The sequence below is a fragment of the Seriola lalandi genome, unplaced genomic scaffold (genome assembly GCF_002814215.2).
Source record: "Seriola lalandi dorsalis isolate HSWRI2012SDOR001 ecotype SW California unplaced genomic scaffold, Sedor1 jcf7180002054241, whole genome shotgun sequence".
In the NCBI taxonomy this organism is placed as follows: Eukaryota; Metazoa; Chordata; class Actinopteri; order Carangiformes; family Carangidae; genus Seriola; species Seriola lalandi.
In genome coordinates this window covers 17,792-35,267 of record NW_019524794.1, presented here as the reverse complement: position 1 = coordinate 35,267, position 17,476 = coordinate 17,792, and the positions used below count along the sequence as shown (strand labels likewise).

Here is a 17,476-nt window from a genome sequence, read left to right as displayed (position 1 = left end):
GGGGGGGGGGGGGGGGGGGGGTGTTTAGCTACTGAGTGTAAGTCGTCCGTAAAACGCGGGCGCCCACGCTTACACGTTCATGTGGGTGAAAGTGGGACAGCGATGAGCTGTGCTCGGCGACTGAGTCACACGCTGCTTTGACAAAATCTATTTGACGCTTGTTAAGAAACGGGCCTGTCAGCATCTGGAGGAGGAAGAGGAGGATGAGGAGTGAGGAAGAAGAGGCAGTCACTTAAACTGTGACATTTAAAACAACAACTTGTGTGGAAGCAGAAGAAGAAAGACGCGTTGCTCAGCGGCCGTGACGCCTCGACGTCTGTTCTCATGAATCTCTTCCAGCTTCACAGCTGAAGGTTGAATCAGTTCACAGCAGCACAAACACTTGACAGTGACTGGAAAAGCTGCTGTTGTTTCCCCAGCAAATAATCCATCCAGGAAGTGTGTGTGTGTGTGTGGTGAACACCTCAGTGTGTGTGTGAGAGAGTTGTCTGAATAAGCACCTGTTTGGTAATTTAGTGTGACAGAGGGCCGGGCTCCTGTAGGAGGGAGGCAATTATTTCTGTTAAAGCCTTCTATCACAGAGACGTAAAGCCTGGCTGCTCTGGTTAGGAGCAGAGGGAATCCATCCCCAGGTGACTCTTACACCGTGTGTGTGTGTGTGTGTGTGTCTGTGTGTGTGTGTGTGTGTGTGTGTGTGTGTGTGTCTGTGTGTGTGTGTGTGTGTGTGTGTGTGTGTGTCTGTCTGTGTGTGTCTGTGTGTGTGTGTCTGTGTGTGTGTGAGAAAAGCTGTGTGTGTGTGTGTGTGTGTGTGAGTGTGTGTGTGTGTGTGTGTGTGTGTGTGTGTGTGTGTGTGCAGCCAGCAGCAGCGTCACACAGTGAGGAGCTGCTGAGGGGAGAACAGGCCTGGTCTGGTGTTGGAGGGAATCCTTCACACTGGAAATGCTGGGACGCTGAGTGATTCATGTCCCGTCCTTGTTCTGTTTCGCCTCCGTCTCAACACCAAGTGTCTTTTTTAGGAGATTAGAGCGAGAGGAGACGCAGAGCTGCAGACAGAGGTCACACTGACTCAGACGAATCATGTAAAACTCGATCCATCATTCACACATCAGCTGCCTCTGCATCATCGTTAATGAACATATATACATAACCTATAGAACTGAAGTCACCTCCTCGTGGTCGTATCCCTCCGCCACTCACATGGTTGAGAAAATATCAACCATCTGTGTGAAGTCTTGTAACAGTCACATTGACCTTGACCTTTGACCTTTGACCATCAAAATCTAATCATGTCATCCTTGAGTCTTAGTGAATGTTTGTACCAAAGTTCCTTCAGGGCGATACAGAGATATCATGTCCATGAGAAAGGGACGACCTGAGGAGATACAGGAGTGAACTGTTGCTAAAGACTGTGTCCTCCTGTCTTCACTGCCCCTCCCACCACTAACACGAACCCTCCGGGGGTCATGATGCACTGACATGCAGGCTGTGTGAAGGTACGTTATGTCAGACAGTGAGTTTGCTGTGAACGTGGCAGCAGGTTAGTGGCTGAACTCAGAGTTCACTGAGAATATCATGAGGACACAAAGAGAACAAGACGTTTCACTGGTTTGTGAACTCGCAGTAAACAAGCAGCACTGAAACCTGCAGTCAGAGTTCCTGCTCCTTCACTGAGCAGAGTGACTGAGCAGTTTCATGTTTCACACTCGTCTCCTGAAGACGAGACCTTCGTCTCTGATCGTCTGAACCTCAGCTTCAGTCTTGGAGCAACTTCAGCTTCAGAGTGTGAAACTCAGACTGTGTTTAGATACAGTGGTGTCCTCCTGTATGTTTAGAGACAGTATTGTCCTCCTGTATGTTTAGATACAGTATTGTCCTCCTGTATGTTTAGATACAGTATTGTCCTCCTGTATGTTTAGATGCAGTGGTGTCCTCCTGTATGTTTAGATGCAGTGGTGTCCTCCTGTATGTTTAGATACAGTATTGTCCTCCTGTATGTTTAGATGCAGTGGTGTCCTCCTGTATGTTTAGATGCAGTGGTGTCCTCCTGTATGTTTAGAGACAGTATTGTCCTCCTGTATGTTTAGAGACAGTATTGTCCTCCTGTATGTTTAGATACAGTATTGTCCTCCTGTATGTTTAGAGACAGTATTGTCCTCCTGTATGTTTAGAGACAGTATTGTCCTCCTGTATGTTTAGGATAATCACTGAGAACCGATATGTTGAAGTTTGTTGTTTTCATTCACACTGAACTGGAACTGAGTGAATGAAACACTGACTAAAATGAGACACTAAGACACTGTAGACTGTACATGTCTTTATTCTCAACACACACACACACACACACACACACACACACTTTGACACTGGTCCTGTGTGAGTAGAGAGTCCTCATCCTCGATGCTTTTCTTTTTTTGTTCTGAAGAACTTGATAAATCCCTCAGTAAAGCTGCATGTCGTCCATCATTTTCTCTCACTCTCTCTCACTCTCTCTCTCTCTCTCTCTCTCTCTCTCTCTCTCGTCAGACTGTATGAAGTGGTGAGAGTGATTCTCTCTGGCTGTCAGACGTTTGTCTTTGTCTCTTTGTGTTTTCCACCTCCTCCACATGTGCGACAGCAGTGACTCCTGGCCCTCGCTCTGTTTCCACAGGAACCACGTCGGGAGACGTTTTTAGTCGTCATGACTTTATTTCCTTCGTGGCAGAAAAACACATTTACACAAGCGCTAACCAAACACTGAGTGCTGACTGACTCCAACAGACTGGATCCACAGACGCTCACTTTTCCAGCGATATTAGAGATGATCGGTACTTTGTATGATGTGTTGAAATCCAGAGTTTACAGTTGTCGTGAACAGTCACACTTGAAGTTGGATTAAAAAGCCGGTTGTCATAGAGACGGGGGGAGGTGATATTGGTTGAATAATAACAGTGCAGATATTCTAATTATACATTTTTGTCATGTCTGACAGTGATTTTGTTTGTATTCATTTATATTGTTAGTAGTTTTATGGATTATGAGGATATATTAGGGTTTTCCAGCCCACATCCTCTGTGCTGTGTGTTGATGAAACCGTGACGCTGTCCGTGGTGCTGAAGTTAATGTAAAGCAAATATCAAGAGCTCCCGGCTCCTTTAAAGAGACATGTACCAACGTTCAGAGTGACCTGTTTCCTCAAGTAGTGACGTTATCGTTGTTAGAGTTAAATGTTGCTTAGCGATCTTTGATTTCCATCACTACGGCAACGTGTTGGAATGCATACGAGCGCCGTAGAGGACGTTCATGCTGTTGTAGTCATGTTATTAGCATGTTTGTCTGGAGGCAGATGGATGTCAGTGGTGGACTGAACCTTATAACCAAATAATGGTGGAGCTGGTGCAGCTCATTATTTTTAATTAGCTCCGCCTCCTCCACCTCCTCCTTCTTATCAACCTTTTTGTTTTCTTCCCAGGAGTCTACACCTTTGGCCTCTTCACCGTTGACATCTTTGTCAACGCAGGCCAGGTCGTGACAGGAAACCTCGCCCCCTACTTCCTGACGGTCTGTAAGCCAAACTACACAGCGCTGGGCTGCCAGCAGGCGCTGCGCTACATCAGCCACCAGGAGGCGTGCACAGGAAACCAGGACGACATCCTGCGGGCCCGTAAAACCTTCCCGTCCAAGGAGGCTGCGCTCAGCGTCTACGCTGCCCTCTACCTGGCTGTGAGTTACTCTGCTCCATTTATTCTCTGAGAAACTGTGGCTCACATCATGACTTCATATTTATTTATATTTACACAGAGTTTTAAAGGATAATTCCAGTTTCTTTCAGCTTGGGTCTTATTTTCTTAAGTGTGTTCTTCATCTCTGTCAGTGGTTTTCACACTGCACTCACCAGAGTTAACTTTGGTTTAGAACCTGTCTCAGCTCATTGACCCTCTTACTGCTGCATCTTTCATGTGTTCTCACTGTCGGCGTGCTCACAAGCTTTTTCTTTACAATGAGGGATTATTAATGACATTTCAGGGTCACTCGCTTTCACTGTGACCTGAAAATCAAGTGGTTTAGATCATGTGACTGAACCGCTTCTTTTTCTCTGACCTGACTGACAGAACAACGTTTTCACGGCTGATAGACGTTTTCTACAGAATGACGAGATCAGAACTGATCTGATCTTTAGGGTTTGAATGAAGGAAAAGACTGTACTACCACAGAATGAGGAATCATAGAGAAAAGACTGGAGAAAAGTGTTATGATTTCTTGTTTGTTTATCTGTTTGTTTTAACTGAATTCGTTGCTTCTAACTTTACAAGATTCACTCTCAGTAAATCTCTCTCAGTTATTCTCTCAGCTCAACTCAACACATCACATGACAAAGACTTTGGAATTTAAACTGATATTAATGTAAGAATAAATACAAACAACATGATGAAACACCATATATCAAGTCAACAGTTTCAAGAAGTTGTAAAGAATACGTTATCATTTTTGGAAGATTATTTTCTTCCTTGTGAAGAAGTGATGTTCAGATTTACATCAAACTTTAGTCTGTGTGTGAACTTGAGCTAAAGGGCCATTAGCTTAGCTTAGTTTAGCATAAAAGGTAAAAACAAGTGGTAACCATTATCCTAGCTCTGTCCAAAGTTCAGAAACATCAGCAGAGACTCCAGGAAATCACTGCGCCCGGCTACTGGTCGCTAAGGAACAGTCCATCACATGACTCATTGTAAAACTTTAAAGTTTTACATCTCTGTGTGTGTAGAGATTAAAACGTGTGTCATTTAGTAAGCTAGGCTAGCTCTTTCCCCTGCCTCTAGTCTTTATGCTAAGCTAAACTAGCTACCCTCCTGACTGTAGCTCTATATTAAGACATGAATGTGACTTTATTTCGGAATGAAAGCTGAAGATGTTGAACTGTTCTTTCAAAGTAAAACAATGGCTGTAACTGAGCTAACAGGAAACTCTTATAATGAGGATTGTTGAATGAGTCACAGTTTTACAGCAGTGAGTGAGCTTGTATATTGCAGGTGCTGAACGTCGCTCAGATCCTGGTGTGAGAGCCGAGGATAAAGATCCCATGCTGAAGTAATTCTATTTTGTAGTTATTGAATGGCTGCCAAGTCAGATTATACAGGGAGTCAGGCCGCGTTAGCATTTTAGCAGCAGCAGCTTTCTCCAAATGTCTCTTCTCTGTAGGTTTGAGGGAGGGAGTGATGTATTTATGCAAATCATATTCATCCCAAACTGCTTTTGCAGCATCAGTTTAAAAGCAGCTGGTTCAGCTGTTGATCCACCAGTTACAGACACAGTTATTCAGTCAGAGGAGGAAGAATCCCAGGACAGCTCTCAGTCTCTGCTCAGGTCTCACTTTATTTTTAGTAAAAGCTGCTATCAGAGTCACTTCGGTGGAGTCGGTGTGTGACAGGTGGAAAACAAACCCTGACCTCGACCTGTGACGTGATTTCACACTTTGTCAAAGCTGTGATCAACAGAACATGTTACAGGTCAGAACTAACGCTGAGCTGCTGTTTGTTCTGTGAGGAATGAAAATGTTCCTGTTTGGACAGAGGAGGTCACTTTGTTTGTATATGGGATGGTCTCTGATCGACAAGGTGTTCCCTCCACAGAGCTGCTGCTCACTGGAGGGTTTGTGTTGTTGCTTCATTCTGAGTAAAGTTTTAGAGCCTGAAAACCAAACCAGTGTCTGACACCAACAATCACAGAGTCACACGTCTCCTCATTAACTGAAGCTCTTCACCTGGATCTGCAGGAGTTCATACGCTGCTGACACCTGATTGGCTGATTGGATTAAAGGTTTAAGGTTTGTGATTCAGGTTTCAAATGTGTGTTGGTTCATTACTGAGAGTTGATAATAATAAATGTGAAGTCGGGTCGGTACAGTGAATGAGAGCCCAACTGTATGTTAGCAAACACAGCTAAATACTCAGCTTAATATGATTCATAAGGAAAATTCAGCCAGGTTATAAATTAATAATGATGATGATGATAATGATAATAATAATAATTTGATAATTAATTAATCATGTAAGAGATGATTTCACAGATGAGGATATAGTATAGACTGCACTTATTTTGAATCGGACTTCCACAGATAGAACATGTTGGTGTGTGTTGTGGGTCCTGTCTGTCATACGAGTTAGATCATCACTGAAAATGTCAGGAAAAATGATCTGAAGAAAAGAGCAGGAACTCTGATTGTTGCATGAACGAGCGGTTGTACAGGTGTTCCTAATAAAGTGCTCAGTGAGTGTGTTGTGCTGTACTGAAGCTTGCTGTCACAGTGTCTGTTATCTGTGCTGCTCGTCGTACTCTACGTGACCTCATCTAATCGCTGTGACGTCTAATGAGATTATTTCATCTCATTTCTCTCTCCATTGTTTTATGTCACACAAAAGAAGCTGAGATAGTGTCAGAGCGACACACACGCATCCCAGAATTCATCTGGGGGAGTTTCTGATATCAGAGTTAAACTTGACTGGAGGAATGTGTTGGAGGTCACTGACTGTTTACCATGTTCCTACAGACAAACATCCTCTTAATTATGAATATAAATAATCACTGATCCTGACATAAAGTCACACAGTGATGAGGAAACACATCATGATGATGTATTTGTGAGAGTCTAAAAAATATGTAATATATATAAGATCAAATAAAACAGCGGTGAAACTCAGAGCTGCAGAGGGACAAGAAGAGACGCACAGAATAAAATATACAGCACACACAGAGCTGCAGGGAGGAGGGATTCTCCAGCTCGGAGTTTGACTCCGACTCGTCTACTGAGGCTTTTCCTCTGACACAGCTACAGACAGTTGGTAGAGACACAACCAGGCTGTAAAGGTGGACTGGAGAGTTACCCAGGCTGTAAAGGTGGACTGGAGAGTTAACCAGGCTGTAAAGGTGGACTGGAGAGTTAACCAGGCTGTAAAGGTGGACTGGAGAGACACAACCAGGCTGTAAAGGTGGACTGGAGAGTTAACCAGGCTGTAAAGGTGGACTGGAGAGTTAACCAGGCTGTAAAGGTGGACTGGAGAGTTACGCAGGCTGTAAAGGTGGACTGGAGAGTTAACCAGGCTGTAAAGGTGGACTGGAGAGTTAACCAGGCTGTAAAGGTGGACTGGAGAGTTAACCTCTGTGTCTCATTCAGACACTCGTTAGCAACTGAGACGTGGAAGACTAATGAAATCAGGACTGGAGTATTTACTGATGTATTTTATGAAGTAGAATCAAACGTGAAAATATCTTGAGCTTATATTTCAGTCATTGAACCTAAAACCCAGAGACAAACCAGAGACTTCAGGGCCAGGGAACAGGAAGTGACAACATGCAACTAATTTCCAGGTTATAGGATAATTCCTGCAGAACTCTGTTATGAACATCTTATATATATCTATCTACTATATCTATCTATCTATTATATACAAATGCAGCAAAAAGTAAAATAATATGTACTGAATACTATTTATAGCAAAATATACAATAACCATAAAGTGTTTTGAGAAATCAACATAAATAAAGTCACAAATACAGTCAGGAGACGTGAGGGAGAGAATCTGAGTGAACAACATGTTAACAGTGTTTTGAACGGTTTAATATCGACATGCAGATTGAAAAAGTTCCACGTTTTACAGATTTAACAGTCAACAACCTCAGAGTTATTTGAGTTGATAAATGAAGTAGCGTCAGCGCCTGTCGCCACCTCCTCATGTTACTGCTGGAGTTAATGCTCTACAAGTGTAGTTTTATTGAACAGCACTCCTCATGAATTTCTCCTCCATATTTAATGGCAGCACTGCAGTAGCCTTCAGCCATTAGCTCTGCGAGTCACCATAACTACGGACACAACAGCGGAGGGGGTGCGTGCAGAAGCTCTTTATCCACAATGAAATGAATATGGCTTTAGGCTTCACACTTTTGCTTTTTGTTTTACATGTATAACTACGCTGATATCATCAGGGTCGACTTCAGTTATTAGTGCGAGGTCACAGCAATACTGTTAACGAGCAGCAGCCATGCTCTCTGGACGCTTCCCGCCCTGGGAGACTGTAGAATTGAACATCCATTAAAGAGGAGGCAGGGAGGTCAGCGCTCCATGACGCAGTGATGCTAACAAACTGTCTACCCTGAAATGACATGTGATCTTTATTATGGACAGAGCATGAATAACACAGCAGCTGTCATTTCTTTACTGTACCAGCAGAGCACCTACTGACTCATACTGTACATATACAGTGGGAACCAGGGGACAGGAAGTGAGGGGGTAAGGGGGGTAACAGGCTGCGACACACCTGTGTACATCAGATCCCACAGACATAGGTTACATTAATACATAGGCACATTAATTTGTTTCCATTTAAAAACGAAAACAATCTCCGTCCACACTAACACACCTGAAGTCGTTACATGACCATCACCTACACTGAGCATGTGCGAGCCGGTGTAAACAGGAAGTAGATCGTCTCCTCTGAAGGAGGAACAGCAAAGACAGTTGTAGCATTAAAACAGAGAATGTAAGTGAACAACAGCTGCTAAGACAACAAGGTCAGTAACACTGTCATTCATTATCATGTTGTATTCACCTCTGGTAGTCCAGGCTGATGAGAGCCAATCAGGAGAGGCCGTGGCTGTGACCTCATCGTTTACAAAGATCTCACTTTCTGAAAACTGAAAACTCTGGAGTCTTGTTGACGGAGGAGTAAACGTAGCAGGATAAAAACGTTCCCAGGAGAACAGTGGGAACAGGAACTGTGAAGTGGAACAAGTCTGGAACCAGGACTCTTCCAGAAAGGCCCTCCAGTCAAATGAGGAACTGGGCAAGAAGAGCTTTGTAGAAGGAAGGACCTGGGTCAAGGAGGAGTCCTCTGCAGAGATGGAGAACCTGCTGGAAGGAAGACCATCTCAGCAGCTGTCCGTCAAGCAGGTCTTTAGACGGGACAGAGGACACTCTTCAATAAAGACACAACCGCCTGATTCAGGTTTGTCAAACAGCATTTAAAGGACTGGAATAGGTTCCCTGGTGTTCACTGACAGAACTCAAAGCACTATATGGAACATCAGGAACAAGACTCTCTGACACTGTGTCTGCTGAACACCAGGTACTGCTCATCACCTGGGTAACACCGTCCCTACAGTGAAACATGGGGGAGCAGCATCATGCTTCAGCAGCAGGGTCAGGGACACTGGTCAGGACTGAGAGAAGGATGAAGGCAGCTGGATACAGAGAGGTCCCGAAGAAAACCTGATCCAGACTCCAGGAGAGCAGAACCTGGAGCGACGGTTCACCTTTGACCTCCACACTGACCTGATGCAAACAGCCAAGACAACACCGGAGAGTCTTCAGGACTGGTCTCTGACTGTCCCTGAGAGTCCCAGACCTGAACCCCGTAGACCACCTGAGACCTGAAGACGACAGTTCAGACACTTCCTGTCCAGTCTGAGTCTGACAGGATCTGTCCTGGACTGAGATAAACTGATCAAGGGTTCCTACAAAGACCTGAAGTCCTGGAACTACAGAACTCTATAAAATGTCCAGTGTTTCCAGCAGAATCCTTCTGCTCCATCAAAGAGCAGAGATTTCTTTCTGCAGGTGCAGCTTCATATCTGTCAGTCAGCGATCAGCTCTTTAACCTGAGTGTCTGACTTCAGGACATCTTTCCTCCGTCCTTTTATCTCATTGCTGCGTCTCACATGCTGGAAGGTCTGAGCAGAGCGGCAGCAGCATCCTTTAACCACAGCGCACGAATCAAACGCTCCCACAATGCCTCTGATTCTTGCTGATGGTCTGATTGCTTTGATTTTCTGTGTCAGAGAGTCAGCGTCTGCCCGAGTGCCCATGAGCGATGGATGCACAGATTTGGACCATCAGTGACTCCCTGCACGATGGGGGGAGCAGATTGCCTCTGTTATCTAGGTCATTTAGCAAAGGCCATTGTGTGTGTGTGTGTGTGTGTGTGTGTGTGTACAGCTCTGTGTTTAGGGCATACATGCAGTTTGCACACACAAGAGTCAGAGACACGCACGCACGCACACACACACACACGCACACACACACACGCACACACACACGCACACACACACACACACACACACACACACACAGCCTGCAGCTTTGAGGAGATGATGATTACCCCTCTTCAAAGTCTCATTGTCTCGGTCATTACAGCCATGCCAGAGCCAAACACAGCCACGCAACATCCGCTGAACCAGAGGATTTATCGAAATGAGGCTGTAATTACCTCATTCAAATGGTAATGTTACTGAAATGTGGACACTCACAATTACTTATTCTAATGTTCTGGCCTGAATCTAGACTCAAAGGTTGTGTCACTTTTTATCTGCAACCAGTGTGAATCATTCAGTCCAGGAAAATGTCCTCCATACACGACAGTTATATTTTATTATTGTATCTGAGTAACTCACTCCTCACTTTACTGACCTCTGTCACTGCAGCAGCCTGAGATCACAGCACACAGATACAGGATGAGACTGATGCCACTAATGCATGTGTTTCCCTACATGTTGATCTGCTCCTTTAAACTTTCCTGTATTATTTAAGATGAGATGATTTAAGATAAGATAACGCATGACAGTTATAGTTTATTATTTTTATCTCAGTGACTAGTGTTGATCTGCTCCCTTAGACTTCATTAATGGAAGCATGAAGGAATACATGTGTGATGAAGCCTCAGTGTACAGACGTGTGGCCTCCTGTTGGTCGGCAGCACGCAGACAGGATGTGCAGGTCGATGCTGGTTGTATTGATTATTCACTGACACAGACGGTGTGTGTGGACTGTGTTGGTCTGTAGGTGTTTCATCCAGCGGTGTTTGCTTTCTCGTCCACGGCTTCAGTTTGTTTGTTGCCATGGAGATTCTGCTGAGTGTGGGCAGATATGTACTGTGACATCATTCCTTCACATTTAAGATTGACGGCTCATGAGATAAGATCATTTCAGATAAGAACTTAAGATAAGATGATTTTAGATTATATAAAATAATTTGAGATAAGATCCTTTATTATTATAGTGGAGAAACTCGGGTCACAGCAGTAAAGTGACTGTACAAAAAGAAACTGCAAAGTGTCAATAAGAAATACTTAAAGATAAATAATAGATAATGATATATACATTGATGATAATAATAATAATAAACAATTAAATCTATAAATATATCAACAGTAGCAGCAGATGAGGGACCTTGCACAGTTGGTGTGTGTTAATTTTGGTGTGTGTGTTCTACTGAGTGCAGTGTTTGTTATACAGTCCGTCAGAGTGTGTGTGTGTGTGTGTGTGGGGGGGGGGCATATTCTCCTCATCTGCTCATTCTGCACAAAAATGTATTAAACTTTAACAGTAAATTGAACAAATGTTACTATATTCACTTTTTCCATGTTTAACTCAACGTCATGTATGAAGTAAAAACAAAGAGGAAACGGAAGAAAATTCCCCCCCCCCACACACACACACCCCACACACACACACACACACACACACACACACACACACACACCAGCTGACTGTCACTGAGGCTGTTGTGTGTAGCTGCTGCTCTTCATGGTTCTGAATAGGGTTTCCTCTTTGAGGGTGTCCCCACATAAATATTATAACAATATTTTGGTGATAAAACTTTCCCCTCAGATTGTGACATTACAGAGTCTGTGATGTGTTTGTGACTGTGGAAACATATTGATGATGGTGTGTGTGTAGAGTCAGCTGTAGTTGAAGGTTTCCTGGAGACAGCTGGAGCAGGATAAGACTGTAAACATGTCGTATCCATCATGTCAGAGTTGGAGCACGTTGACTGGACGTGGACGATCTGGACGTTAAGATCTGTGTCATAAAACTGACTGAGAAAAGGCCAGAGCCAACTTCCCCTTTCAATCATCTTAACTACATGAATGCAGCAGTGTTCGTCCACAGCTGAGAGACCCGAGTCTGTGTGAGCAGCTCCACCTCAGTAACACCTCTCCACGCCGCGTGAACCCGGCAGGAGAGAGATTGATGTCTGACACGTCACCGAGCGGAGGACAAGCCGCTCGGCCTCATCTCCACAGATTGAATTCTTCATGTCACACTGTCCATTTAGCTGACAAGCCACTGATGTAGTGAGCGTGCCAACAGCTGCTAATGTCTGACATTAAGTGGGAAATGTAGGTTAGAGCGAGCTCGCTGAGGAACGCTGCGAGAGGCTGAGAAGACAAATCAAGTCGACCAGAGGAGGCTCGGGTCAAATGAAGTCCAAATATACTGTGTGTGTGTGTGTGTGTGTGTGTGTGTGTGTGTGTGTGTGTGTGTGTGTGTGTGTGGTATAGAGGACATGTAGCAGGTTGTTCTGTGAATCTTTGTTTAACATTGATAGTATGTGACAGCTCATCTAAGCCTCACAGGGAGGAATCACCTTGACCGGGTGAAAGAGAGAAAGAGAGGCCCACACACACACACACACACACACACACACACACACACACACACTATGACCAGTCCTATCAGACAGTTGAACCATGACTGCAGAGCAGGGACAGATATGTTGAGGGACAGCGGCTCTGTTCAAACTAAACCTCCATCAGAGGACTCACTAGACCTGTAGTGTGTAGTATAAACACACACACACATTGACGGTTGTTTGTTTGGGTCTGATCTTTGTTGCCTTGACTACGGCGGTGTGGTTTCTTCATGGCTGACACACATTACATGTTGTGCAACAACCAGAACGACACTGTCACAGAATCACCTCAGAAACCTCCCGTGTTCAGAGCAAACTCAGTTGGTTATGATGAATTACTCTGCAGGAGCTTTGGAGACTGATACACAGGAAACAGTCCTCTCATAAACAAACTGTTGCCACGGCAACAACAGTGAGCATCATCTTACCTTTATTAGGGTTGGCCAAAGTAGGTAGATAGGTAGGTAGGAAGACAGATAGATGGATAGACAGATGAGACACAGGACAAACAGAACAGCCCAAGTCAGACGAGACAAACAGCGTCACCACCTACCTGACCTGTGAAATACTGCGTGGACACATCACACTCACCGTAAGTCAATTCACCTGGATGACGAGTTGTGTTTATCGTTTCAAGTGTCATTGTTGTGATCTTCTGACAGATTAATTAGGATTTAGGATCCAGCAGTTCCTTTCTGTCACTGTGTTACAGCTGTCGTCAGAACATCTGTCTGACATATTCAACCAAGACAAGAATAACATACATAATTCCACTTACACTGTTGTTTCATGTGTCCCACAACTGTGTTTGTGCAGAATAACATCTGGTATCTACACCAGTTATTGATCACAACGGAAAACAGTTTGTGTCTGTAACGTTATCTTTTATAATGACGTTTATCTGAGAAGAGTTTCATTGGTCCCTGCTCTCCTCTACCACAGCGGTAATTAATGTTCTAATCTCTGACTATTACACAAGGAAGCAGGCGACTGAATTCATCTTAAAGAAAAGGATCAGCACCTGCTCTCCACAGTATCACCTGCTCACTACTACAGTTTTATATAAACTCAACATTTAACCTTCTTAAAGGAGGATTTACTGCAGTTCTGTTGTATCAGACTTCATCAGTTAGAGGTTCTTGGTCCTAATAAATACAAACTAAGTGTATATGTGAAGCTCTGCCGGTCTCACAGCTCCTTCATCCACCTGTTAACACAGAGTGATATTGTTAAATCCTGAATAATCAGAGAAATGCAGAACAGATGAAGGAATGGAAACATTTGATCTGGCCTTGGAGGAGATTGTGCACTAATGAAAAATACAATTAGACCCTCGGAGGCTGTCTGCAGCCTCAACACAACAGATTAGTGATTAGACCCAAACATCTCTCTCTCTCTGCCCCTCCCTCCATCTCTCCAAGGTTGATATCATGGCTCTAAAACAAGGCCAGATTGGACATTAACATGCATGTATCATACGGTTGTTGTTCAGCTCCACTGTGGGGGGTGAAGTGTTGAACGTACTTCTATAAGACCCTTTAACTAGAACTAAAATACACTCATTCAGGTGCAATAGACAGTAAATATGTGATATATAGTTTTAATGTGGTGCATGGTGTTCAGAGCTGCAGGATGTTTCATGTCTGACTAACAGCACCGGGGGCTTCTCCTCTCCCTCCTCCACAAATGTCACACAACTCCTCAAAGGTCTTTAAAGGTTGTAACATGAGTGAGTTTCTTTCAGCTTATTAACTCATTATTAACTCATTATTATTAACTCAGTATCAACTCATTGTTAACCCACACAGACATTGAGCATTGCAAAAAAGAATCTCAGTTTTGAAATATAACTTAATCTTTATGTTCCCAGTGTCCTGTTGTTGTTGTTGTTGTTGTTGTTGTTGTTGTTGTTGTTGTTGTTGTTGTGATGAAAGGTGATGAAAAGACCTGAATCCACAGTGCGTCGGTTCTTGTCTTCCTGTCCTGGCTGTGGCTCCCAGGTCCACTGGAAACCACCAGCCTCAGACCAGGTCTCTGTGAGGCTGCGTTCAGACCAGCATCAGTCTTCAAACACTGTTTTTGTGTCTGTTGACTCACTGATTAGAGTGGGGGAGGGGAAAACTCATCTTTACATTATTAATCTGAGAATGTCTCAGAGAAACTAAACCAAACACAATATGAATCTCTGGCAGTATAAACAGTGAACCACTCCGTCTACAGTGATGTAACGATACTGTAAACAGTGTGCAGGCCTTCTCATGATGATGATGATGATGATGATGATGATGATGATGTATTATTTACAGCAGCTTACCAGAGGCCCAGATGGTCAGGAGAGGAGGAGGAGAGGAAGATGCTGGGGGCCCTAAGTCCCTGTCTCTCTCTCTCTCTTTCTCTCTCTGTCTCTCTCTGTCTCTCTCTCTGTCTCTCTCTCTCTCTCTCTCTCTCTCTCTCTCTCTCTCTCTCTCTGTCTCTCTCTCTCTGTCTCTCTCTCTCTGTCCCTCTCTCTCTCTCTCTCTCTCTCCCTCTGTCTCTCTTCATTAGTGTCTATAAAGCCAGATGTGGACTGTCTTCATCAGTTGTGCTCTCTTTACCCTGTGATCATCACTCTGTCCTGTGAGATGAATGAACTCAGAATTCTTTTAGAAAACATAATATATTTCTGTTGTTGTAAATCTGCACCGTGAAACTCAACCTGCAACATCTCTGTTTGACAAAGGACTGAAAACCAGTTTCACTTCCTTCATGTCCGACCGACCACAGCCTGAATCACTGCTCAGAATTCTTTTAGAAAACATAATATATTTCTGTTGTTGTAAATCTGCACCGTGAAACTCAACCTGCAACATCTCTGTTTGACAAAGGACTGAAAACCAGTTTCACTTCCTTCATGTCCGACCGACCACAGCCTGAATCACTGATGGTTTGAGCTGGTCTAAGGAAGTCCTAATGAAGCTTCTCTTTTCTTTTTCTTTTCTTTTCAATTTCCTATTCTCTTTTTCTTTTTTCTTTTCTCTTTTCTTTTCTTATCATTTTCTTTTCTATTCTTTCTTTTCTTTTCATTTTTCTTTTTTCTTTCCTATTTTTCTCTTTTCTCTTTCAGCCAGTGGGCGGTCAGGTGAATGTAAACATGAGAAGCAGCTGATCAGACAGATAATTCAGAAACAGCATCAGTGAATGTTTGTAGATGCACAAATACAGAATAGATGAAGGTATGAAAACTCTAGTTAATGGTGAGGAAAGTTGTGTTTTCTTTCCTCTTTGCTCTCCATCTTTCTCTCCTCTCCTCTCCCCTCTCCTTGTTTCCTCCCCCACTCTCCTCTCCCCTCTCTCTTCACCTCGCTGCACTCATTTGTTATGTCTCTCTCCCTCTGGGCTCCATCCTCTTCTTTCTTTCTGTTTTTTCTGTCTGTTCCTCTCCATCTGCTCTCTCATTATGTTTTTCTCACCCTCATATATTTATTTTATCCTCCTGTACGTCCGCTGGCACTTCAGTAAATACAGGGGAGAAAATAGGAAGCTGCCCCGAGGAGAGGCTTCATCTATCAGCTGATATTTACAGGCGGCCACAGCTGTCCGCCGGCACATATTTAATAAAACATTAGCAGCTCACGGAAGAAATGCTGAATATTTTTGAAACGAAAAACATTTTGATTTTCAGCTTTTTCCTGAAAAAACTTTTTATCTTCAGAAACACAGTGTTAGTGGAGTCACATGACACATTTTACTTCCTGCTTCCTCGTCTGCATGCTGACAACTTTAATTAGCAAAACATCCCAATTTTTGATTTATTTATTTATTTAACATCAGCTGTCGAACCAGTGAACACAGTCCAGCTGCTTCACTGTGAGTTTAACACTGAGAGCTTCATGCAGCATCTTTTCATCCAGCACAGGGAACATCGTGTTTCAGACACGACGTGACGTGAAGACGTGTGATATGAAAAACACCTGAGGACAATTAACACAGTTTAATACAGCTGTAACACAATATATGTAAACATGTGAAAACCTGCTCCTCTGCTGGGTAGAGTGTGATGACGCTCCTTTTATGGATCTGTAATTACTTCATCAAACAGAAATCTCATTAACGGTTTGACAAAGTTTAAGTTTCACTGCAGATGCTAACACAACTTTAATGTTGTGTTTTCAGCTCGTTCTGTTGCTCTGAATAACCTCTGTCCAAGTCACATGATGTATCATTAAATATTACATATTGTGTTGCTTTTATTATTTTGAATGTTGTTTCTGTCCTCATGATCGAGAAGTACAATAACAACAGTGAGTTTATAGAAGCTGTGTCTCTGTGGCTAAAAGAAAATAACATTGAGTTAAGTCACTGAGCCTCCTCCTCCTCCTCCTCCTCCTCCTTTCTTCTTCTTACATCATCACAAATGTTTCCATCAAACCAGAGACTTTGTGACTTTAGTCATGTGATGGTGATGGTGACTTCAGTGTTCGCCTGCCAGAACTATCAACATTGACTTTTATCCAGTTTTAAGTCTCATGTTTAAGATTCTCTTTTTCCACCTCGGTGGTTTTCAGCTCGTTATTTGAAGCAGATGATTTTAGTCGTGGGAGTTATCAGAGAAACGAGCTGAGGAAACGTTAGACAGCTCAGAGACGTCCTGTCACTGAAGAGCGTCGGAGATTTTAAATGTGAAACTGTTTTATTCAGTGTTTCTACTGGTTATAATCACCTGGTGTGTTCGTTATTCAGACTGTTCATTCAGATAATAATAAATAATAATTCAGCTCCAGGTAAAAACCTCCTGAACCACAGACACTGAGGGAACCCAGACCAGGAGAAGCTGACAGTAAAAACTCCCATGATCCCACAGTACGTCACGACGTCACCAAACTCTCTTTTGTTATTGTTTAGACGGAGCGGCAGGAAAAACATATTGTGCCTTTAATATAGATTGTTGTTTTATCTTGAATGTTGAACACAGGAACCCTGGGAAGTTAATTAGGTGAGTTTTATCTAAATGACTTGACCTGTGTGTGAGCAGTGAAGTCAGGTGGTCTAACCCCCCCCCC

At 43.4% G+C, this 17,476-nt stretch overlaps 1 protein-coding gene across 1 annotated transcript in view; it reads left to right on the top strand.

Annotated features, from left to right (window-relative positions):
* The window catches only part of LOC111653730 (phospholipid phosphatase-related protein type 5), an 85,912-nt gene that overhangs the window by 58,553 nt on the left and 9,883 nt on the right, over positions 1–17,476 (top strand). Inside the window, exon 4 of the mRNA XM_023404394.2 lies at positions 3,449–3,699. Coding sequence (XP_023260162.2) covers positions 3,449–3,699 — 251 coding nt within the window. The remainder of the gene's footprint in view (positions 1–3,448; positions 3,700–17,476) is intronic.